This window comes from Sminthopsis crassicaudata, chromosome 1, assembly GCF_048593235.1.
Source record: "Sminthopsis crassicaudata isolate SCR6 chromosome 1, ASM4859323v1, whole genome shotgun sequence".
NCBI lineage: Eukaryota > Metazoa > Chordata > Mammalia > Dasyuromorphia > Dasyuridae > Sminthopsis > Sminthopsis crassicaudata.
The window spans coordinates 247,056,363-247,083,131 of NC_133617.1; the positions used below are offsets into that span (position 1 = coordinate 247,056,363).

Here is a 26,769-nt window from a genome sequence, read left to right on the forward strand (position 1 = left end):
TCTAATGTGATTGTCAGGAGGATTGATAAACTATGACTAGATAGATACCATTTCATATGAAAAAATGTCATTGCATTGCAAGGATGATAGAAAAATGATTAGACTTACTCTTTTACTTTTTAGGACAGAACTCGGATCCATAAGTAGAAATTACAGGGAAGCATATTTATGTTTAGTTAAGATAAGGGAGAATGAATTATCCTATTATTTGTCTATTAAAAAAAATGAATTTTCCTCATCAGTAGGCATATACAAGTGTAGGTTTTGCATGTTGTAGTACATGATGAATGGATATGAAATGTGATTGATGAAGAGAAGATTCATGAACAACTTTAAGCTTTTATTAACAGCTTTTATTAACAACTAACTATGCTGCAAAGCACTTGTGAGTCAGGTAAGAGTTGGATGAGAATAATCTCTTAATTTCCCTTTTAGCTTTGATGTTTTGATGTAGCTGTTGCTATGGTATGGGTAGGTGGAGGCTATTTTCTGGAGTCTTGTGCCTTTCTGCAGAACCAATAACTGCAAAAGCTTTAAGGCATGTAATTAGAGATCTTTCTCTAATTGGGTATACATGGGATTTTACCTGGTTCTGCTCTTTCTATACTCTTAATCCTTTGGCTTTAAGTACTTTCAACCTCAAAGATAAGATGGTGAAAATGGATACTGGTTTATCATTTCCTCTGTGCTAATTGGAAAAAAAAAGCCCATTTTATTGTCAGTCAGCAGGCATTATACTAAGTGCTTGGGGGGAAGCAAAGAAAGGTAAAAAGATATCCTCTACTCTCAAGTTTATAATCATGCAAACCACTGTATACTAAATATGATATTTATCCAATAAATTGGAGATAATTGAAAGAGGAAAGGAACTCGATTCTGGAAGAGGAAGAGGTTTCTTATAGAAGATGGTATTTTAGCTGAGGAGATTAAAGATGAAGAGAATTCCAGTCACAGGGGTAACAAGTGAAAATATCCTGATAAAAATCTTTGGCTGTTGGACCCTTATGGCTCCAGAAGAGAAAAAAAGGCTGAACTCTTAATCAAATACAAATTCACTTCTATATCATTGTCATCTTCAAGTGTAAAAGACAATCAGGAGATTTGTTTGGTGTGTGTGGAACATGGAGAATACCAGTATCATTGCTTATGGAGGGACTTTAAAAGACAATAAACCTCCATTATCTTTGGCAACACAATTTCTCTTTAAGTTCAATCAATAAACAAAAGTGCCTGCTATCTTCTATTTCCTGGAGATATGGATTAAAAAGAAAACGTCTATGGTAGAAAGCTTATACAGACAAATGTAAATATATACCAAGTAGATGTTTTGAGAAACAGGAGGAATTGCTTTTCTTTTCCAATTTGGAAAAGAGATTAGAAGTCCTTCTCAACTAAGCCTGACACATGAATCATCCCTGCCACAATCATTTTATTCAATCTGCTAGTTATTATGTGCCACTATTTGCAAAGAAAGCAATTTGTGGGGAGTATTGGTATGGAAGGTTAGGGAGGACTTCATAGGAATTTGTCTTCATATTCATAAAAGACTGTGGAAAGAACTATAGCATAGAGTGGTGAAGGACTGAAACTCTTGAGTCAATGCACTGGGATCGGATAATGGAGGACTTGAGGGTAATTACTGATTGGACAATACTCTATAAGAATATGCTTGGAAAATGGTCCTTCCCACTATCTTGTGCTGGTCCAATTATTTGGTGTATACAAAGAATTGTGGGAGGGATTAGGAGGTGCAGTAAGATTAGTCAGGGTCACTTCTGCCAGAGAGATGACTAGGTGAGATCACAGAAATCCTATGTGTCCACTCTCTTCAGTTCTACTGCTAAAGACCAAGAATAAAGACTTTTGCTTATCCTGACTCAACTGATTCTAAGGTACCCAGGGTCCTAATGTGGTCACTACATAGAGTGTGTAAGAGAGGGGGATGGTAATTATAAACCAACCTGGAAAAACAGTTGAGCCCAGGTTGTGAAGGGCTTGTGGTCAGTGCTTGCTTGTTCTGTTGCTTTATAGGATTGTAAATAGGTTATATATATTTCACATAACTTAGGGGGAAATGTAATCTTGGTCTTCAATCTTTAGAGGTTTTTAAAGTGGTATGTCCTTTGGCAACATAAGGAATAATTCTCAGGTTTACTTTCCTTGGGAAGATAATTTATAAAAACAATGAAAGGGAACTGAGAAAGTAAAGACATAGTTATTGTTTACCTATGTGAAGATAGTTAGCAAATTAGTCTCAATTAGTGTTTTCCTAATGATCAAATTCTATGCTTGAACTCAGTCTTTCAGGTTTGGAAGTTTGCATTGGGGTATCTTCCTTAATTTTACCTAATATTCATCATTTTGATTTTCAAACAAGTAATTTTAATATCTTGAGTTACTGTCAGTGCTACTACTATTATTCTAACACTTTTTGCTAGGACAAATCTTAGGATCCTATTGAACAACTATTAAAAAAAGAATCTTTATTTAAATGCCAACTTTGAGACTGATCAATTCTCTTAATTAGGGTTCCCTCAAGTCAATTGTAGTAGTTAAGGCCTTTTCTCATTGGCCAATCAACATACTATTTATTCATTCACTTATTTATATTTTTGAAAAATCAAATTTACTTTATCAAATGATATTTCTCCTTTTTAGTTTACCTCCTCCCACTTCTCTTCCCCTGAATGGAGAAAGAAAATTCCCTTTTACATGTCAAAACAAAAGATCACATTATCCATGTCCTAAAAAAAAAAAAATTGTCCCTATCTCTAGTTTAATTACATATATTAGAAGGTAGGCAGGTAGCTTGTTTCATAATGAGTTCTTTGGAATCTCCTCTGGAATTGTGTTTTGTCATTGTGTTGATCAGAATTCCTAAGACTTTCAAAATAGATGTCTTTAAAAAGTTTTTTTTTTTAAATTTGATAGTCTTGATGAAAATATTGTATAAATTATTCTTATGGTTCTGTTTACCTATTCATCAGGTCACAAGTCATCCTAGTGCTTTCTGAAACCATTTTTTTTCACTTCTATCAGCACAGTAATATTCCATCACCTTCACGTCCCGTAAATTGTCCAGTTGTTCCCTAATTCATGATTACCCTAATACTTTACAGTTCTTTTCTACCTTAAATTAGAGCCACTATAAATATTCCTGTATACAGGAGTCCTTTTTCTCTGTGATGTTTACTCGGGCCAAATCCAATAGTTCCATCTCTAGGTCAAAGGGTATAAACAGTTTAATACATTTTGGGGCACAGTTCCAAATTGCTTTCCAGAATGGCTGGCCCAGTCCACAATTCTGGCAAGAGTATATCAATAACTTTTCCCATAAATCCTTCAGTATTTGCCATTTTCCTTTTTTGTCAATTTTGTCGATCTGATTAGTGTGCTGTGGAATTCCAGAGCCATTTCATTTTTTCCTTAATAATCATTAGGCAGCATGTATTTGTTATGGGCTAGGTACTAAGAGTAGAGATATAAAAATTAGAGCAGTCCCTACACTTGAAGAATTTACATTTTACTAAGGGAATAAATCACATTCAAAGATATGTAAATACTTGATGTGTGTCTACAGTGCTCTCATATGTGTTTGCATATTGAATTTGAGGTGCTTATAGGATACCAATGAAGTTGTCAAGCCAGCAGTTGACAAGAATGAAGCATTTATTAAGTACTTACTGTATATAAAGCACTGTGCTAAGCACTGGCAATACAAATAGAAAATTAAGATAATTGCTTTCGAGGAGCTCATGTTCTAATGAGGAAGACAATTTATGGAAAATTTCAGCTGCACATTATATTAAAAGGTCTGTGGCCCTTAACAGGAAGCATGATAAACCTTTTAAGTGTCATTTTCACTGATAAAACTTGTATCATTGCTGAATAATTTGAGAGAACCAGAGACTTTGGTGAGTCTTCAAAAGATGAACTGGCATACTTCCAAGAGCACTTAGTGCCAGACTGTCATCTCCATAGAGTTTCTTTAAAATTTATGATGATTGTAGACACTGGGCTGGAAGCGTTGCTCTTTCCAAGGATTTGTGTTCAGGTTTTTGGGCTCTCTCCATCAAGGCCTGAGGGGAGATGATGAACAAACTATTGGTAGTTCTGGTCCTTGTGTTTACACATAGATAAGAAAATAACTCATTATTGTGAGTCATCAATTAGTAACAAATGAAACAAAGTTTTATTTCCTTTCATATGTATCTTGTGAAATGCTTATGGATATTTGTGTGTACTCTCAGATCAAATTTTAGGCATTCAGTCTTTACCACCCCCTGTATTTGAATCATTATGATATTTTGATAGTTTGCCATTTGTACAGAGAATAATACTGTAAAGGGATATAATGAGTCAAAAGTTCTTACCCAGGGCTATATTGATCTCAAAGTAAAATTTCTTTAAGTAGGGTCTGGGAAAATAACGTTTATATTAACTAAATTTTTCTTAACTTTGATTACTTTAAATACTTAACTGGGTACTTTGAATCCTTAATTGAACTTCTAGGATTAGTTGATGTTATTGTTTCAGTAATTATACTGTTTTCTTAATAACAAAAGGTGAGCTTGATTAGTCTTTAGACTAAATTTCCTTGGATTTAATTATCTCTGTGCATATGACTTATCTGAATATATCTAATTCTAATTGAGCATCAGTGGTCATTTGTCTTTTGTATAGTTCAAACTTGTCTCATAGGCATTTCAAACTCAACATGTACAAAACTTAAATTCATTGTTTTTCCCTCTCCTGACACCTTTATCCTTGACTGCTTTATTCTTTAATCCACATCTGCAATCAGTTACAAATTTTGGCTCCTTATAAGGTATTTCTTGATGTCTCTCCTCCCAGAACCATTAGTCTAATTCTTATTATTTCTCCCCCTGAAATGCTAAAATAAGCCTCCAGTTTGGCCCTTTCAAATCTCAGCTTCTTTCCAATTCATATTTCATAACTGCCAAAGTGATTTTCTTAAAGTGCATGTTACTGTGTCATTTCTCTACTTAATAAACTATAATGGTTTCTCTTATTGTTCTTTAGGATCAGATATAATTTCTCAGAACCTTTTCTTTTTTTAGAACCTTCATACAATGTGACTTCAATCTATCATTCTAATTTTATTACTATTCTCTTGGACGTTGTGACCCAGACAAATCAGCTGACTTTTGTTTTTCACTCCATAGTAATACTTCTCATTGCTGCATCTTTGTAAAGTTTGTCTTCACATCTGAAAATGCCCTCTTACTTCATCTCAGCATCTTAGAATCCCTTGCTTTCTTTAAAATTGCCAAAGTGACACCTGCATGAAATCTTTTCTTTACCTCCCCCTCTGCCCCCTGGTTTTCTTTTGTATTTATTATGTATATACCTACTAATGTACATATCTTTTGTGGACTATAACTTGTTTTGAGGGTAGTGACTTTCATTTTTTCTTTGTATTCCAACACCTAATCATGTGTCAAATATATAGATGCTCAATAAATATTTGTGTGTTAATTGATATAAGCTTTATTTATTTATGGAAACTTTTTATTAATTGATAGTTTAAGGATTATCTCAACAAAACTTCCTGGTGGCAGAAGATGGATTCATGGAAATGAAAATAAGACCACTGCCTCTTAAATTCTTCATCTGCTTAGAAAGTGCTTTTTATATTGTCAGTGAGCTGTGTGACAATTTTTTTTTTCTATTAGAGGCATTACCATTTATAAAAGTGGTTTTCATTCCATTACCATGCATTCTTCTCAATATATATATTTTAAATACATAGAGTATGTGTTTAATCCTATTTTTTTTTTCTGTGTGATAATTTTAAAATGGAAATTAAGTATAGAAGGGGGAGGGAATTATGATGAGTAGATATTTCTAGCTAGTATTTCCTACCATCTTATCTCCGAGCTTTTTTATTTTTCTTTATCATCTTCTTTCTTTCTTAAAATATATATATATATATATATATTTTTTTTTTTTTTCCCTCTTTTTTTTTTTTTTTTTTCCCTGAGGCTGGGGTTAAGTGACTTGCCCAGGGTCACACAGCCAGGAAGTGTTAAGTGTCTGAGATCACATTTGAATTCAGGTCCTCCTGAATTCAAGGCTGGCGCTCTATCCACTGCGCCACCTAGCTGCCCCAGATGATAAAATATATTAGGAGATGATATATGTGAAGGTCTGTTTAAAAAGAAAACAGGAATTTATATTTTTTAGTAGGGGTACTAGAAAATTACTGAAATTTTAGTGAGTATGAATGATCAGAATTATTCTTAAGGAAAATCACGCTGGCAGTTTTAGAGGATGATTTAGAATGGAGAATAGTGAGACTGTGAGTAAAGAAGTATATGTAACATGAAAATGAAACTGAAGGGGTTTAGCAGTTGATGAATGAAGAGAGAGAAATTAATTATAATTAAGTATGAGAAACTGAGAACAAAAGGGTGATGTTGCCCTTCACAGAAAAAGAAAGTTCATTTGGGAAAGGGGGAGTGTAGTAGCTATTTTGAAATATCCAGTGGTAATGCAGGCCTAGAGTTAAGACCAACTAAGGCTGGATGTATGAATCTATGAATTATCTTCATATAATTGGAAGGTATTTGAGTTAATTCTTTTTGAAAGTAAAGAAAACACTGAAATTCTTCCCTAGATCACCTGTACACATTCTGAGTACATACATATTTTTGAAAGGCTTTTAAATTACAATGAAAGCATAATTAGAATGTTCCAAGAATGGATGTTTTGATTAGTTTCTAGTAAACAAGCTGTATTACAATCTGTTAAAAATATTTTGTAAACAGTGATTTACTAAAGTAATATGTACATTAAATTAATTGAATGTTTCTGATAAGATCTTAGTGCACCTTAAAGGGGTGGGCAGTTATTGTTAAAACGGTATTTTGAGTAGGGTAGGTAGCTCAGGTGTAGAAAATTAGCATAAATGTATTATGACTCCTGATGCATATATTAAAAAAAAAGTTGATTTTAAAAAATCCCAACTACCCTAAATCTCTGAAATGACTTAGTTTTATTAAACTTGCCTACTTGTTGCTTGCTTCTAATGAAATGTAGAGATAGAAAGAAGAGTGGTATAAAGAAGAGTGGAATAAAGTGATTTGTTGTACTTGGAGACAGTAAAACTTGGGTTTTGAATTTTGCCTTGGGCAAAGATTTAGAAGTATGACTTGGCAAATTACTTAACCTTCTCTAAGACTCACTTTATGAATTCATGAAATTATAATAATGCTTGTAGTACTAATAGACTAGTATTGACGTGTTCTTTGAATGAGATAATGTGTAAGTAAAGTATTTTACAACTCTTACAGTGAAATAATTTCAGTTCCTGTTAATTGGAATAGATACATGATGCAGTGCTAAGTCTCATACTGGTTAAACTTTTTGAATAATTTGTTGAAGATTTACATAAATAGGCAAATAAAATCATACAGAATTTGAAAAAAAATGAATATAGAATATAATATAGAATATAATAAAGGCTAAAATTATGTGGCATAAAAATACCTTTAACATAGAATGACATTTTATTCATTAACTAGATGATTTATTACTTAATTTTTGGTTTAGTTTTTGTAGAAAATGTTTCCTGACTGCTATGAGAGAAAGTGGAATACACTGTCCCCTCTGTCGTGGAAATGTAACTAGAAGAGAGCGAGCATGTCCTGAACGGGCCTTAGACATTGAAAATGTCATGAGGAAATTTTCTGGTAGTTGCAGATGCTGTGCAAAACAGGTAGAGTAAAATATATATTTGATATTTGAAAGTCAAGTTTTCTGTATTAAGTTATAGTTAGATAATTTCATTTGGATTTGTCAAATTACCATTTTTGATATTTATTTTTAATCATAATAATACTGTTATAACTTTATAGATAATATCAGAGACTTAAGAATTGGAAGGTCCTAAGAGGCTGTCTAATTATACTCTTGTTTTATAGAGGAGCAAACAGAAGACTAGAGAAGTTGTGACATGTACAAGATCTTGACAACTTACATAGAGAGCATTAAGGAATTAAGAGTATAATAAAAAATATCAGTTGCTCAATTATTGTAACAATTACAAAATATTTGACAACATTGACAACTAACTTTATTATTATTTATTGCTCACTTGTTCACTATAAAAAACCTTAAAGATTTAGTCATGGGGAAGTAGAATAATGGAAGATTATGATGTATCTTTGGACTTTGTTACAAACATTACTTTATTTTTGTTGATGAATTTTGTAAACAACACCAGATTCTGTTTGATGCATTTACCATGTCAGATATACCTTTCTACCTTTGTGAGAGGGATATATAAGTGATAGGGGAAATAGAATGAAGCTAGGTACATTTGACTCCACTCTTCTGTGCTGAAATGAAAAATGTATATGCTGTTAACCTGATAACTCTTCATTTTTCACTCTCTGAAGAAAGAGTAGGAAAAATTTTGATAGTGTAAAGTAAAAATGTAGGTAGTATGTGTGAATAATTCTTAAAGCTACTATTAGTAGTTAAAATTTAGCAATGGCAATAAAGCACAACAGTTAAAATTGTTAGTGAAAATAAGCTTCATAATTGTATTGCCAAGGCTTAGCATAATTTATATTATTTATGTACTTGATAGCTGAGTTTGATATTTTACTCATGCTTAGGTGTCCAGTATTTGAAAAGGAAAAAAGTTCATTTTTAACTTGAAAATTGCAGCGAGAAGATTTCTTTTAATTTGGTTACAGTGTTTTTCACCTTTGGCTTTTTTCTGTTATTCCCAGAACTTTTAATTTTGTGAGAGAATTGTATTTCAAATGCAAAATTGTTGTGGATTTCATTTACAGATCAAATTTTATCGCATGAGACATCATTACAAATCTTGTAAGAAGTATCAGGATGAGTATGGTGTGTCTTCCATCATTCCAAACTTTCAGATCTCTCAAGATTCAGTAGGGAATAGGTAAATAATTTTTGTTTGTTTAAAAGTAGTTTATGTATTATAATTTGTTAAGTATTTAGATGGCAGTAAAAGAAGTGAAACTCAGAATTTTGAAGCAATGGTATGGAAATTATTTTAAATATACGCTTGTAAAGTTGCTAGGGAAATGATTTCAGAATTATATTTGGGATATGTAGATTAAATTTTGGTCCTCAACATTGTAGCATATCTAGATTTTAAAAATTCTATAGACTTTTGAACTTTGCTAGTGCTTTTGGTCAGGAAATAGATTTTTTTCTATTCCTGTCATTACAACTTAATTGCTTTGTGACCCATAATAAAATTTCCTATTTGTCAAGTTGGAATCAAGTATCAGCTTTCTTTTGTAAGTTCTTTATCATCAATGAGTTGCATATTGATTAAACTTGACATATAACTCCCTCAGCATATTAGAAAGTTTGACTTGTTGGTGAAAATTCTTAATTATTACATAATTAAGATCCCAGATCTTATTTCTTTACTTTGGAATTATTTATGAGTATTTTTACAAGTACCAATTTTGAGTAGGTATAAATTGGGAAAATTCTTGGGGGAAAAATCGAGTTTTACATCAGATCTGGAACACAGTTCAAATAGTCCAGTTCCCTCATGATGATGATGCATTAGGAAACTAAAGCTTAGAGATGATGAATGACTTTTTAGCAAGAATACTAGGATCATAGAACTGGGAGAGAGCTTAGAGGTCATTGAGCCTAACCTCCTTCATCTTACATATGAGGAAATTGTGTCTCAGGTGGATATTCTCCTAAGCTCACTTAGGTAGTAGAGATGGTAGAGTTACAGTTAGAACTTCAGTCCAGTGATTCTTAGTTCAGCATTTCAAGTTCTGTACTATTTTTAACTATACCATATTCTATCTCCCAGTTGTGCTGACTTCTGATCTCATATTGTTTGAGTTATATTTGTTAGAGCTAGTGATGAATTGCTTGCTAATACTTCAGTGGATTCAGAAAGACCCAAATATAGAAAGATATCTAGGTTTCAGATCTAGTGTGAAAAATGACGCTGATCCAAAAATTAAGGGAGTTGGTCAGAAGTAGCAGGCTTGGATTGGAAGGTGAAACTGATCTGATGTTTAACAAGTAGTTGTAGTAATCTAAGTGGGCTACTCAATCACCATTTGGGTCTTGGGGAAGCTCCAAAGATGAGTGGATTAATTTGACTAGAAATGGAATTGATTTCAACTCTAGGTCTGAGGGTCTCTTATGGGGACCGATGCTGGTTTACCTAGGTGAGAAGGAACAGTTTAGAGGTCCTTTGGGTAAATAGTGAGATAACCTGAGTTAGATGATTGACTGTCATGTGAAGTTCAGTATATATTTCTAAACATCCTATAGTGCCTTTACAAAAGTTGATCATTTGGTTGGGCATTAAATAAATACCAAAAGTCACAAATAATAAGGTAAAGCTATTAGAGAATAGTAAGGCAAATGTGATCAAAGGATAAAAGAACACATGAATGAAGAATAATGAGTTTTGAATAATGAGTGAGTTGCAGAATTATGGAAAAGAAAAATAAATTATGGTAATAATGAGGTAACACACCAAAGCTTAGAGAATGCAATCATGGCAGTCTTCAGAGAAAAAAAAAATTAATTTCAACAAAACAGGGAGTTGCTCATAGGGCCATTTGAATTTTATGTTTAGATTAGAAAAATTATTCCTGAGAAATAAGAGATAGCACTATCTCTTTTATAAAACAGATGTGATCTTGATACCAACCAGGGAGAAACAAAGTAGAGAAAGAAACTATATAATTTTTATCATCAACCAATGTTGATGCAAAAATGTGAATGAAATCTCAAGGAGAATCACAACAACATATCCAGAAAATAATTTCCAATAATCAAGTTGCATCAATATAAGATTTTAGGGAAAATATATATGATCACAAGATAATTTACTAGTTGTGGAAAGGACCTCTGGCAAAACTTATTTATATTGAAAGTCCTTAAATAGTATAAGCATAGAAGAGACCTTTCTATATGATGAAAAGCATTTATTAAATATTAGCTTTGTTTGCAACAAAGAAACACTGAAAGCTTTCCCAGGACCAATAAGAGCAAAGTAAGCAATCTCCTCTTTCTAGTTTATTTTTTATATAGTTTGAAAACTACTAGATGTAATCTAAGTCTTGTTGATTTTAATTGTCTTGTACATTGTTGTAGTCTTATTACAATGGTTCTTTTCATTTCCTTCTTCCATTTCCATCTCTGAAGAAACATTGCATGATTTCCAGGATCTTTAATAGAAGTCATTTTTTAAGACACAAATTGACAGGTTTATTCATATTTCTCAGTTCAGCCATTTTTAGTCTTGGACACGTAGTTTGTTTTCATCATTTTGAATCACAAACAATATTTCTATGAATATTTTTTTTGCTTCTTGTCTTTTCCTTGATTTCATTTAAACTCATTGGGATAGAAACCCAGCAGTAAGATAGCAAGGTTCAAAAGACATGAACAACTTAGTAATTTTTCATGCCTAATTTTAAGTTTATTTAATAATAATAAAAAAAAAAAAGCCCCGCTCCCTGCCTCAGTTTTAAAGTAAATGCTATTTAATGCTTTAGTCCCTTATTATTTCTTCCTTTCCCCAACCCCATTTTCTTTGTGACATATTAAAATAAGCAAAACACTTAGTAGGTCCAGTCTCACATAATAGACAATATTTTGATGACTGAGTTTGTTCTTTATTGCTTTTTCAGTTCTTGAAAATTCAACATTGTTATATACTTTGTGTATATATTTTTTTGTTCTGGTCAGTTAGTGTTCTGCTTTAGTTCACATATAAGTCTTCAAATGTTTCTCTGAATTGCTCTTAACCATTTCTTGCTTCAAATATGTTCAATTTTTTTTATTTTTATTTTTATTTTGAATCTGGGGTTAAGTGACTTGCCCAGGGTCACACAGCTAGGAAGTGTCTGAGACCAGATTTGAACTCGGATACTCCTGAATTCAAGCTGGTGCTCTATCCACTGCGGCACCTAGCCGCCCCCAAATATGTTCCAATATATATGTTTTGTTTTTTAAAAATATTTCTTCATTTTTTACTTCATTTACCAAAGAATGGTCAGATAGGTGGCACAGTAAATAAAATATCAGGTCTGGAATCAGGAAGACTTTTCCAAATTGAAATCTGGCTTTACACTCTCTATGTGACCCTGGGCAAATCATTTCCCCCTATTTGCCTTAGTTTCCTTGGCTGTAAAATGAGCTGGAGAAGGAAATGGTAAAAACTCCAGTATCTTTGCCAAGAAAGCTCCAAATAGAGTCATGAAGAGGAAGAAGACATGACTGAACAAAATGACTTAATTTGTTTTCTTATAATGATTCTAAGCATGCTTTTTCATTTATTTATATAATTTGCAGTTCTTGGGAAAACATTCTTGACATCTTGTCTTTTGATTTGTTTTTGAATGTATTTTCAAATTTTAGGCAGTTTAAACTCTTAGTGGAAACATTTAATGTTTCATTTTAGTATTTGTCAGCTTTTTGTATTTTAAAATTATTAAACTTTGCTTTATTTATTTATTCATTCATTCATTTATTTGTTTATTTTTGAAATTAAACCATTGAAAAGAAAGCAGAAGCAGATTTGGAATTTTGTGTGAACTGAGAAAGGGACTAGGCTGGAATTTGTAGTATTTGCAAAGAAAATAGTTTGAAACAAATTAACTGTGAAAGCAGAAATTCAGGATGATGTTTTAACTCATTTATATTGTGTTAAAAGATTTAGTAAACTGTTTCTGTGATGGTATTTGCTATAAATGCTTAGTTATTCTCAGGCAATTTAAGTAACTTTCCCCATGCCACACAGTTAGGATTTGAACCCAGGCTTTGTGGTTCCATAGCTACTATACTACTATACCAGAAAACTTATAAATATATTGAAAGAAAGCAGGGAAGAGACTTTTCAAGTAACCCCAAAGCCTTACTAGAGTCAGAATGTGTGCATTTAATGTGTTGGTTCAAAATTTTTCTTAATAATTATAATCACAACTCACATTTATATAGTGCTTTTAGGTTTTCAAAGCACTTTACTCACAACAACCCTGTCAGGTAGGTAGACAATCCATATCTAAATGGAAGGACCACTGGCCTTAGAGTCAGCACATCTGAGTTGTAGCCTGGGTTCTGCCGATAACTTGATGTGTAACCTTGGGTAAGTCAGTAAACTTTTATTTTTTAAAATATTTTTATTGCTTCCCTTAAACAAAACAGTATTTAACGGTACTGTCACAGCTACACTAAAACAATGATTTTAGAAGGGGGCAGAATTCATATTGAAAAATAAATTTACATTAGTTTGCCTTGGAAACATTGACCTAGCCCACTTTAAATGATTTTGTTTGAAGTCTAAAGGATAATAGCTAAAAAACTTCTTTGAAAAACATTTTTATAACTATAACTTTTATAACTATTGGGAATATTCAGGCTTATATTTCTCTTTTGAATAATTAACGCTAGTTCAGACAGAAGAACTTGAACTAGCCAAGAAAATCGGCCTTTTCTACATTCCCTTTTTATATTATTTCTCTTTATGCATTTGGATTTAAAGAAAATCAGGGGAGGGGAAGAAATATTATTTTAAATTTAATTCAAACTATAATATTTTGTAAGGGAGAAATAGATTTCAGAAAAGTATTGAGTAATTATAATCTGGGTGAGAATTATAAGAGAAGCGATCCTACTCTCTTGAGAACTTAGTCTAAGTAGAGAGATGAGTTATTTGGGTAAAATAGAGAAACATACATTATGGTAAAGTGTATTGTTTTCCTTTTATATACCCAGTACTCAGTGCGATGTTTTGTATAATAAATGTTGGTGAATTAAATATTATTAATAGTCTAGAATTTAGCCTTATGTTATAGTCAAGAAGGCATTTAACCTTATGTTAAGAAGGGAAAAAAATTCGATTCAACCTTATCTGTCTGCTGGATGCAGATTCCATGATATCTATTCCGTCTCCTCAGATTTATAATCTAGTAGGATATTATACTTGCAAATAATTATAACATAAAATAGAGTTTAAGTACTTTATAATTTTAAAAATGTTTCCCTCACAAAAACTTGAATTTTAGGAGGTATAAATCTTAGTACCCACTTTTTACAGATAGGGAATTAAAGTTGCAAGGTTAAATGACTTGCTCATGGTCAAGCATATCTCCTGACTTTGAATAAAATGAGCCATGAATAAAATAAGTCTAAATTTTTTGTCATTTAAAGTTTCTTTATTAGCTGGCCTCATTTTCCTGTTCTTAACTCTTTATCTTTAATAGCTAAACTTCCTACTGTATCTTCTACTGTATTCAACCAAGTCAGTTTTCTCTTTGTATATCTCATTTCCTAGCTTTTCCATTCTATGTAGTTTTTCTCTTTCCTTTATGTTCAATACCTTCCCATCCCTATAGTATAATTGGCTCTTTGCTGTTCTACCTATTCAGATTTTAATAATTCTTCAAGGTGTCCCCTCAAGTTCTGTCTCTTGATTTTTTCCCCCCTTCTCTTCCCTACCCCACCCACAATAAATACATTATGTACTTTTGTTCATAAAGGGTTCAAAAGGAGGATGCATGTGGTTTGGGCAGAGGAATCTCATATAAGGAATCTCATGCCTCAAAGTTCATGTGACTATCTTAAATCAGTATTGGTCAGCTTAATTGTGGAAAGCTTTATGAAGGAAGTAGAACTAGAGATGGGTCTTGAAGAGTAGGAAATGAATATGAAGTGTTTCAGGGACAACAGGAGACTGACTCCACCAGAGCAGAGACTATGAGGAGTTGTTGGAGGTAAGTGTAAAAAAAGGAGTCTTTGAGCAAAGAACAAAACTTGGTATTTATTTATACATGTTGTAGTGGAAAGAGCACCACTGTGTTGGAAAGATATGTGTTCAAACTTTGGCTCTATAACTTTACTAGCCATAGAACCGTAAACAAGTCACTTAACCTCACAGCTTTATTTTCCTTCTCTCTAGATGTGGGTAATAATACTTGCACTACCTACTTCATATGGTTGTTTTAAAGAGATCATTTGGAAAACAGTAAAGTGCTATCAGTATGTAAGCTGTCATTGTTGGCTTTTGAGTAGAAGGAATGACCTGAAGAAAGTTGTGTTTTCAGGAAGATAATTATGGCAGTAGTATGTAAGACATTTGTAGGGAAGTCCAGTTAAACAGTTATTTTTCTCCATGCATGAGATATTGAAGACTTTGATGAGCTAATGGAAATGAGAATGGAGAAGAATGAGGACTTAGAAACAAATTTTGAATGAGATAAGAAGAAAAAGTACACATGGTCATATAAGTACTTTAAATATTATCTACAGGCTATTGATATTGATATTCCCAAAGTTTTATTTTCCTCAGTTTACAGAGATAAAAAAATCATGCTTCTTTTGAAAAATGGGAATGGACACCTGATTTTGAAATATCAAACAAATATCTGATTTCATAAGGGAACAGTACTTGTAAGACATTGCTGTTGGAAAAACATTTTCCTGTTTTTAAAGTATAAGCATAAATGATCCATTCCTCTTATACTCCATTGATTTTATTTTTTTTAAAGCAAGTGGTTAAAGACCTTTGCCTTTTGTTGTTGGTTCAAATTGACTTTGGTTCAAATTGATGAGTCACGTTTTAGAGTAATATAAAATTGCTTTAAAAATTTTAAACTCTTTTTTTCATAAATATTCTGAAGTTTTCATTCTCATTCAGGTTCTTCCACTCATAAGTCCAAATGAGGTTTTACTGTACTTTAAACTTTGTTTTTAAATTTTAGCCACTTGAGACAATTAATTTTATATTTAATTTGTTCCATGCCTTTCTTAAGTAATAGGAGTGAGACATCTACATCTGATAACACAGAGACCTATCAAGGAGATGCAAGGTAATCTTTTGAAAATTTGTCATTTTTAAATAAGTAATATTTGTTGTTTTACTAAATAATCATAATTTTGATTGGATTAAAACTTTTAAGCTGCAGTTTGTCTGAAATATTCACAGTAATTATTTTACATTAAAATTTTAGATTTTAAGTCAATATGTTGTGGAAATTGTCAGTTGCAAGACTATTGGCTTTTTTTTTTTTTTTTTTTTTTTTTTTTTTTAAATAAAAGCTTTTTATTTTTGAAATACATGCAAAGATAGTTTTTAACATTCACCCTTGAAAAACTTTGTGTTCCAAATTTTTCTAACTCCTTTCCCCTTCCCTAGATAGCAAGAAATATAGTATAGGTTAAGTATTGCAGAAAATTGACTTTTTTTGAGTCTGGTTGATGATAGGTTCAAATGTGTTAATGTTTTGAAAGACATTTTTCATCTGTTCCGACAATTTAGTATCCATGCTAACTAATTCAAAGAGCACGGAAGATTATTCGAGATTTGTCAGTATTGAACTTTTTCTTGAAAATTAATTTCTCTAGTAACTGTGTAGTGTTGAACATAATGAAGGAAAGCATTTAATGAGAATATAGCTAAATTTAAACTTCAGGGATGTCATGGAAGTATAATAAAATAGCTAACTGTAGCCAAAGCAGTATTACAGTATAAAATGGAAGGATCCAATAATTTCTTTGTATTTTGAATGAATCTGTTTAAGGTTGTATTGTTTTAAAATAACAGTTTTATCAGGTTTATTTTTTAAAAATATATTTTATTTCCCCCTATGTGTTAATAATTTTTAGGATTTGGATTTTTTTTTTTAAAAATTAAGTTCCAAATTCTATCTCTACTTCCCTTCTTCCTTCTCCTGCCCCAAGATAGACAGCAATGAGAGATAGGTTATACAAGTGCACATCATGTAAAACTTTTCCATATTTTAGTCATTGAAAAGAGTTGAAAAAATAGAGTGTTTCATTCAAACATCATCAGTTGTTTTTTAGGAGCAGATAGTTTGTTTCAACAATTAGTCCTTTGGAATTATCAGGGATCATTATATTACTGAAAATAGCTAAGTTTTAATGTAACATTTTAAAAGGAAAAAATATTGATATCGTTTGTTTTTACATCACGTCATTTTCTAAATATATCCCTCCCCACTTTTCTATTCAGTGATTGGTTCCTTGTTTTCTTGGAATAAAAAAGAAAAGTAAATTAAGGTCAGCAAACTCAAGCAGCATATCAACTTAGTATGGCAATGAATGCAGTATTTCACACTAATTGTTCCCTACCTCTGTAAAAAAATGAAGGGAAGTACATTTTCTTAACTCTTCTTGAGGACTAAATTTCTTGGTTATTTATTATTGCCTCTTGTTCAGTTTCTTAACATTTTTGTCTCAGTTTCTCCTGGGCATCCCACATTTAAGTGTCCCTTGTGTCAAGAAGCAAACTTTACAAGACAACGTTTACTGGATCATTGTAATAATAGTCACCTCTTTCAGATAGTCCCTGTGGTAAGTATGCTTGATAATTTGTCTTAAATCAATAGTATTTTATTTTTCCAGTACATTTAAGGATAGTTTTTAACATTGATTTTCTTTCTTTTCCTTATTGTAGCTTTTTATTTACAAAACATATGTATGGGTAATTTTTCAACATTGACCCTTGCAAAACCTTCTGTTCCAACTTTTCTCCTCCTTCCTCCCCACCCCTTCCCCAGATGGCAGGTAGTCCAAGGCAGCAACATTGATTTTTGTTAGATTTTGAGTTGTACATTTTTTTCAATCTTTCCCATACCTCCTTTTCAAGACAGCAAGCACTCCCAAATGGAATTGTCTTGGATAACTGTATTAGAAGAGCTAGGTCTCTGATTCTACTTACTTCACTTAGTATCATCAGTTCTTAATTAAAATTTGTCTCAATTAAAGTCTTAATTAAAATTTGAAGAAAAAAAATTATACCAATTATACCATTTATTTGCTTAAAATACATTATTGTGAATTCTGTCTTGTATAAATTTACTCATTTCTTTCTACCTCATTTTTAAGTACAGTGCTATAAAGCTGTTTTTCTTTTAAGTTTTTCTTAAAACTTTTAAAATTATATTGCATAAAGTGCTTAAAATTTATTAAAAATTAAGTATAATTCCTAGCTTCCTTTTAAATTTCAACTCAAATTCTACCTTTTCTAGGAAAGTTTTCCCTAACCCCTTTCAATTCCCTTTAATTTCCTATTTTTCCTGCATATTGCTTGCTTTGTATATATATATGTTTCCCCCAATGCATTGTAAAGCCCATTGAGGGTAGGAGCTGTCTTTCCTTCCTTCCTTCCTTCCTTCTTCCGTCCGTCCTTCCGTCCTTCCTTCCGTCCGTCCTTCATGCTTAGCACAGTAGCACAGTACCTGGCCCATATTAAAATTGCTTTCTGAATGCAATTAATGTTTGGACCAATTCATAACTCCATCAGTATTTCATTAGTATGTTTCCCCCAATGCATTGTAAAGCCCATTGAGGGTAGGAGCTGTCTTTCCTTCCTTCCTTCCTTCCTTCCTTCCTTCCTTCCTTCCTTCCTTCCTTCCTTCCTTCCTTCCTTCCTTCTTCCGTCCGTCCTTCATGCTTAGCACAGTAGCACAGTACCTGGCCCATATTAAAATTGCTTTCTGAATGCAATTAATGTTTGGACCAATTCATAACTCCATCAGTATTTCATTAGTATGTTGGTCCCAGCATTTGTAATTTTTTTTCCAGTAATGGGTGAGATAGAATTGTAGAGTTATTATTAGTGACTTGGAGCACATTCTAAGAGGACCAAGAGGTCCATTTGAGGACTGCCTGTTCATATTCTTTGACAGTTTCTTCATTGAGTGGAGAATAGTTCTTGTTTTTAAATATTTTGAATCCATTCCCTAGATATTTTAGATATCGAGTCTTTATCAGAAGAATCTATTTACTCTCAGCATATTTCCCTACTTAGATGTATCCTTTGGCCCAGAAGTTACAACTATTAGTTCTGTAACTTAACGAGATAAGAAAAGCAAAAGGACCTATATGTACAAAAGTATAGTAGCCCTTTTTTGTAATGACAAAAAAATCATAAATTGAGGGGATATCTTATCAAATGGTGAATAGCTGAACAAGTTGTGCTTTGTGGTTGTGATAGAATACTATTGTGATATAAGAAAGGATGATAGCTTTCAGAAAAACCTGGAAAGTCATGTGAAGGGATACATAGTTCTATAGAGAAGTGAACAGAATCAGAACATTGTACATAGTAATAGAATATTGTACAATGATCAACTATGAATGATTTAGCTATTCTCAGACAGTGATCTAAGACTGTTTCAAAGTACTTTATGACAACAAAAATGTTGTCCACTTCCAGAGATCATGAGTGCATATTCCATATTTGCATGTTTTTCTTTTAGAAAGACAAAGTTCCATCCACTTCTTCCTACTTTGTCTGCTAATGTATTAAACTAAGTATAGAGCCAGTCCACTCACAGATCCTCTCATTATCTTATTTAACTCCCTTAGTGCTTTTTGACGATATTAATATTCTGAAGGGAAATTTTTTCCCCAACAGTTCTGTATTCCCTTCCAGTTATTCAATTTCTATTCTACTCTTTTCTTGTAATTATGATTGATTGAAAGTTGTGTGCTTCCTTAAAGTCCATCATTCCCCCCTCCCCCCCCTCCCCTCCATCCCCCATCCCCCCAACGCCTGCACCTTTCTTCCCCCTTCAAATTTTAATCAGCTTTGCTGGACACATTTTTGTTATTGAAATTAAGTAAACTTATCTAGTTTGCTTCCTCTTATAACAAATTCCAAGATTGCCTCTTGTTTATTGTAAAAGTTGCTAGGTCTTGTTGGAAACCCTGACTGGTTCTTTGGTACCTTTTTTTATATATGGAGGCTTGCAGGTTTCTTTCTAGATTTTGGCTAAATGGGTGAGGAACCTTTTTTCTGTCAAAGACCATTTGAATATTTATAATCTCATTCATAGACCATATAGAAATTATTAAATTATAGAAATCAAGCAGTGGGAGGTTATTGTTGCTTATGGTTGCCTTGGTGTAGGGCCAGACCAAATGATTTCTCAGGACTTATGGCTATGGGCTGGATGTTCCCACTTCTGGACTAAAACATACCTGGGGCTTGCCATTTGCCTAGCAGATAGCATAATGGATAGTATGCTGACCCTAGAACACTAGCTGTTATGACACTATGCAAGTCACTTTAGTTTGTCTCAGTATCCTCATCTATAAAATGGGGATAATAATATCCTGAACCTTAAAGGATTTTTGTGTAGTTCACATGCATTTAGTATGTTGAAAGTGCCTTATAAACCATAAGGAGCTATGTAAGTAATAGAACTATGTAAATAGTAGTTATTTCTGTCATTCACTATCATCTCTCTAGTAAGAAAGGAGGAAATAAGCAATTTAGTAAAACGGTCTATGTGCCAGATACTATGCTAAGTGTTAAGTCTCTGGTTTGATAATATCTTCATTTCTTCAACCTCTCTCACTCCACAAATCTATTTAGTTGACAAATATTATATTTCTTAGTGGTATGCTATATATAGAATGTGCCAAAATATTTGTGTGGCTTCAACTTAGTACAGTTGGGATATTTTATATATTTTGATATGCATATATCTCTTGTATTAGAATGTAAGCTCTTTGTCAGGAAAGATTGTTCCCTTAAAAAATTTTTTTTTAAGCTTGTATCCCTGGCACATAAGTAGTAAGTGACTTGTTATTATCCCTGGCATATAGTAGATACTTTATACATACTTGTTGATTGATTCATTGTTGTATTTAATGGTTAGTTGGGGAGGATATTGTAAAAGAAAGATTGTTTTAAGTAGGGGTTAGGCTAGATGGTGTTTTCTGACATCTTTTCTAGATCAGGTTCTATGATTGCCCACTTGGAAGTTATAAGTGGTTGGGAAAGGCCAACCTTTGCGTTGGATGTAAGAACTATTACTTTATTTTAGCATTGTTAATTAGGTGTCAGGTAAATGGGAAGTGCAATGGCTTTGTGAAATTAACAGTTTGATTATTCCTTTTTCATGATTGGTTTTAATGCCGTTATATATTTCTCTTTTAGACGTGTCCTATTTGTGTGTCTCTTCCATGGGGAGATCCTAGCCAGATTACTAGAAATTTTGTTAGCCATCTAAATCAAAGACATCAGTTTGATTATGGAGAATTTGTGGTAAGTATTTTCTTCAAAAGTAAGAAAATTCACTTTTTTTGTGAATCAATTACATTAAACTTTTAATCTTAATTATGTGTTTTGTGACTCTGTTATGGAGTCCTTATTTTGACTTTTTAAAATAAACCTTATCTAGAAATGACGAAGACCTAGTTTTCATTTACTCTTGCAGTTGATGATTGTGTTGTATTAAATATAAAAACCATTCATAAATTATTAGAAACAAAGAATGTTTTGGAGCCTAAATGCAAATTCAAGGACACATTTAAAAGTCTGCTTTTTTTTGCAACATGGCTAATATGGAATGTATTGCATGACTGCATAAATAGAAGTCTTATCTTAATTGCTAGGTGTTCTCAGATAGGGGAAGGGGGAGGATGGAAAATTGTGTTTACTTTTGCACCTAGGAAAGTTTGAATTTTTTTTTTTTTTGAATTTTTTATAACTAAACAGTAGACTTGGTGATTGTGAAATTTTACAATTTCTGCTATTCTGTCACATAATTGTATATTATATTTAAATATATTATAGTTTTGCCATACGTAGCTTTAAATGTTTCAGCTATCAAGGTTACATATATAGATAGAGAGCATCATTACTGTTTCTATCATCTGGAAACACAACATTTTGAAATATAATAAAAAGTTAATGGGCACTTATTAAATATTAGTTAACTATTATGTATTAGACACTCTACACTAAGCTCTGGTAATACAGAAAAAGGCATAAAAACCTCAAAACACAAGAACAACAACAAAAAAAAACTTAATTAAAAAACTTAATTGAATCAATTGCCTGCTGGGTATCTCCATCTGGGTATTAACAATGGCATCTCAAATTCAATACATCTAAAACTAAACTCATAAGCTTTTTAATTTCACCTTTCCTCAAACATCTATTTTTGTCAAGGGTACAACTAATCTTAGTCACAAGGTTCAGAATACAAAGAATAAAAAAATGACCTTAAAGATTACCTATTCATTATCATGGAGATGAGGAAAAAAGGGCCTAGAAAGAAAAAACTTGTCCAAAGTAACAATAAGTGGCAGAGAAATCACTGTAGGTCTTCAGACACCATATTCATCTTTTTTACTTATTCTTGATGTTTATCTTTCTTCCTTCCCCCATATCCAATCAATTACCAAATTCTTTCACTAACCTCTCATACATTCATTTTGTGTATATGATTACTGTCTTAAGAATAGCTTTACCCTTCACCTGGACTAATGTACCAGCTAGTTTCTACTCCTCTGTCTCCTCTTAGATCTTTTCTGTCAATATTAGCCAGTTAATTAGGTATGAAATATGGGACTTCAGAATTGTTTTACTTTGCATTTCTTGAGTCAGTAATGATTTAGAGTATATTTACACGTGATTATAGCTTTAATTTTTTCATCTGAAAATTTGCTATTTATATTCTTTAATCATTTATCAATTGGAGAATAACTTGTATTCTTAAATTTTTGCCCCAGTTGTCTATATATTTTGAGAAATGAGGACTTTATTTGAGACACTATCTAAAAAGAAAAAAAACAACTTTAATTTTGATTGTGTTGATTTTGTTCACATAAGACAATCATAATCAGAATATTTTGGGAATTATGTGGAAGATAATGTGATGGCTAAAATTCATTCATAAATATTGGAAAATAAAGACTGGGAATAACAAACCGAATCTAATGACAAATGTGAGCTTTTTAATTTTTTTTGTGAAAGATAAGATTTTATATGAAATTTTATATAAAATTTACCTTCTTTCATTGATGTATTTATTTAGCTGGCTTCAACCAGCATTAAAAATCTTTATATAGTATGGATTGAAATCGTTGCGTATGCCTAAATGCTAACTTCTTATTTTGATCGTTAATAATTTTCTTTAGAATCTTCAGTTAGATGAGGAAACACAATATCAAACTGCTGTTGAAGAATCTTATCAAGTAAACTTCTGAAGGTTGTAGTCATCTGCATCTTCTATCTGCAAGTGCCATCTTTGAGGGAAAAGCTACGTGAATTCACGTTTCAGTAACCTGATGTGTATATTAATAAAAAGGAATTCAGTCTACTCTGTTTTTATTGTAAAACAAGGATAGACTTATAAAAAATGGAGGTTATAGTATTACTAAAACATAGAAAGAACTTCCCTGTGGTGATGGTAAAAAATGGAATCTGCTGATGTAAATGTTGTACCTTATTCTTTTCTATGTTAAGCTTTCTTGAATTTCTCATTTCTCACTTTTTAATTTGATGCAGTTTTCCCACTTTATTCATTGTGCAGTAAATAGCAAATTTTTTTTAAATGGATTAAACCCTTATAAATCTGAGCCAGTTATTACTACTATCAAAATGGAAATTTTGAGAATTAAATGGAAAGTCATCTTTTTGTGTGATTTGTATCTGAAAAACTAATCTTAAAATTATATTTATAGATTCTAGTATTTTGAAGAGTAGTGAGATTTCTTTAGTAATATTAACACTTAAAAAAGGAAGGTGAATGATGCCATTCTGTTTCCTTATGTTAAAAACGTGGAATATTGCATAGCTGTGTGACTTCCTTTTTGTCACTGGGAAGAAATTAAGTTTTATTTCTGTGGAAGACGGTTAAATCCCTAATCTCAGACTGTCAAAGACCATTAACACTGAAGAAACAGTTACTTGAGAGCAATCCTTGGTCTCAGAATTTAATAGTAGTGATACTAAGTAGTTATGACAGCAGTGAGTTTAATGAAACGTTTTTCGAGTTGAAGGTATTACATGCTGATAAACAGGTTAATTTAAATGAGGTATATCCTCTTCTATGTATATAAGAAATTTTCTTTTATTCACAAAGGCTAAGGTGTATGCTATATATTTTTGGCACTTTTTGCAGGTGATATACATGCACCGTTATCTGCTTAGATAAGAAAAAATGGAAAAGCAATATGGAGGTCAAAGGGTTTTTATTGGACTAGTTAAATATTGTGTAGTCACTAAAATTTCCAAAAACCCACTCAGAAACCAAATGCCAGGTTGTCCAGTTGGCTGCTAATTTTTTGGGGGGAGGGGGGAGGGAGAGGGAAGAGATAGGGAGAAGGTTGAGTTTACATGCATGTTGTAGCACTCATAAAGAGTTTATGTCATAAAGAGACTAAAGTAATGAGAACAAATTCTTAAGCCAGAAAGTCTATCTCAGGACTTTGTAGTGATAGGATTATCTTGTGCATTTTTTTTTTGTCTTCACTTGTAGGAGTTGAGTGCTAGCACATGCATCATAAATTATCTTGCACTGGAGGGCCTAAATCACAGAATTAGGATAAAGAGTGGACTCTGACATTCCATGTTAATGAATACTGTTTACGTTATCTTTAAAAACAGCAGAAAATGGAAACCTCAAAAGTAGTTTGCTGCTAATATTGTGTAAAAAAATTCTATTTTGGTTTTGTTAAAACCCTCAATGTTAACTTTTCTACAGTGAACATTTCTTAACTGATTTAATAAAGATGTTAATTTTGGAAGTGATATTTTGTAAAAAAAATTTTTCAAACAAGAGTAACTTACTTAATGGGTGTCCGCAATAATCACATAGGAAGCCATACACATAAATGAGCATAGCCTCTGTTCTGTCATTCCAAAGAGTGAAAGTTAACTACATACTTGAACATTATCATTTTGGTTACATACCCTTGGAATTACAATTATAACTTAAAAAAAAAGACTTTGACCTAATTTTTTTCCCTAGTTTAAAGCAATAAGTTCAATAGTTGAATAATTTAAATTTATCAAAGTATTTTGAGACTTGGATATAACTTTAAAAGCCGAATGGCTATGGTGTATAAGTTGACTGGTAGTTCATTTGAAAGAATTGCCTTTTGAAGCACTGCAGCCTCGTTTGTGACCTAAGTTAAAATATCAGTAATGTTTGGGGTGACCATGTCTCCATATATCTATATAAAACTATTACATAAGCATAATGTTAATGTTTTGAAAAGTTCCTATTTGAGAATATGGAGCTAATAATGTCACTATCCTAGGAGGTTTATTCAGGTACCAAGTCCCTAGGTATGGAACAAAAAATTTTAAGATTGAAAATAAAAGAAATTGAAGCAATCAGATAAGTTTCAGACTGTCTTCCATTTGTTAATGAATTAGGAAGGACTAGGGCTAATGGGTTCCCAATATAAGTTCAGAATGAAAGTTATGAGAATTTTTACTTGAGTTGGGGGATGGGGGCATTGTTTATGCTCAAAATTAAATGTTTAAATTTCACCATATCACTTAGGAAAACCATTCTCTTCAACCAATACATTGTATGTTGTAAAACACACTGTCTTATTTGAGATGTATTGATTTATTTTTCAATTAAAAGCTTTTTCCCCTTCTATTTTGTTGTTCATTGAAACTTGTCCAGAGACAAAGATGGCAAAATGACTTCTGTAGTCTTCCTTAAAAGTTGAAAAGAAAATTAAATTTTTTTCTTAAGGAAAGGAAGTTTATAGCGTAATACTTTCTTAGTGTTGGATTTAAACAACTACAACAAAACCAAACTACCATCATTCTCATTTTTTCTTTGTCACTAGTTGGATTAGAAAATGAGCCATTTTTATATTGAAGAAGTTATCCTTAGGCAAGTTGTCAGGAGCAGGAGAGTATATTGCCAGTACCATGTGATGCTCACATTAGAAACACAATAAATATTTCTTGATTGCTTTACTTAATGAGTTCTTATGGGGAAACCCTTAAGGCCTGCTATTAGTTGTAAACAGTATACATATCAATCTCTGATATTACCTTTGGGCCATAATCACTGAATTTTTAAGTGTTCATACTACTGCCTTGAAAGGGCTTATTTTTTTAACCCTACATTGAAATATGCACATGTAATGAATATTCATTAAAATTGCCCTTAGGAATCTCTGTGACTTGATTGGATTCTTTCTCGAAGGCATCTACTGTTTTCTTTCATGACTAGACTCTTGTTTGAAGACCAACTTATTAGATCTTAAATAGGGTTTTACTGAGAATATGAAATTTTCTTAATCAAGAAAAATAGAGGACCCTGTTTCTCTTAGGTTCAATATGTCATTTGAAAATAGCTAAAAATCAAATTACTCTTTGTATTTGACTTTGTAAATCTAATGCCTGGCTCATAGAAAGCACATGTTGACTTAAATTGAAATTAAATGATTCAAAATATAGGTTAGTGTAGTTGATGCAGCATTAGATTTATAGTCAAAGGCCTTGGATTAAAATCCCATTTAGCAGAAAAAATCCTTTTTCTGAGTTTGTTTTAATTAGTCATATCAAAAAATGTTCATCTTTTAAGAAACTTGTGGAATTAGGGGGTAGAGATTATAAAAGATAAAGACAATTTTTACTAAATTGTTTAGTAATAAAATCAGTAAATATGAGAAATTATATAATGGGGAAAGTTATTTACATTAGTTTTCAGTAATCAAAATCCAAAATATAAAAGTTGTCTCAGGTGTAATGTCAAGGGTCAGTCCTGAAAATGTGGCCAAATGACATGAAAAGTTTTTTTTAAGTTTCTTTTTTTATTTTCCTATTTAAGACTTTATTTAGGAATTATTATTATTTTTTTTTAAATTAACGCTTTGTATTTATAAAACATGCATGGGCAATTTTTCAATACTGATCCGTAATCCTCAGAATTAAAGTACATTTACATTACATTTCCTGAGAGGATATTCTAATCTTTT

At 31.9% G+C, this 26,769-nt stretch overlaps 1 protein-coding gene across 7 annotated transcripts in view; it reads left to right on the forward strand.

Annotated features, from left to right (window-relative positions):
* RNF138 (ring finger protein 138) overlaps nt 1-24,573 on the forward strand; it is a 43,842-nt gene extending 19,269 nt beyond the window's left edge. For 5 of the 7 annotated variants that reach the window (XM_074277283.1, XM_074277274.1, XM_074277261.1 and 2 more), the window contains 6 exons: nt 7,576-7,741; nt 8,826-8,941; nt 15,810-15,866; nt 17,259-17,370; nt 20,969-21,076; nt 22,957-24,573. In XM_074277283.1, the coding sequence (XP_074133384.1) occupies nt 7,576-7,741; nt 8,826-8,941; nt 15,810-15,866; nt 17,259-17,370; nt 20,969-21,076; nt 22,957-23,025 (628 nt within the window). In that variant the 3' untranslated portion in view covers nt 23,026-24,573. Of the gene's footprint in view, nt 1-322; nt 1,893-7,575; nt 7,742-8,825; nt 8,942-15,809; nt 15,867-17,258; nt 17,371-20,968; nt 21,077-22,956 lie in introns of those variants that run through there. The other 2 variants (XM_074277308.1, XM_074277290.1) reach the window with 2 other exon arrangements.
* The last annotated feature ends 2,196 nt before the right edge of the window (nt 24,574-26,769 follow it).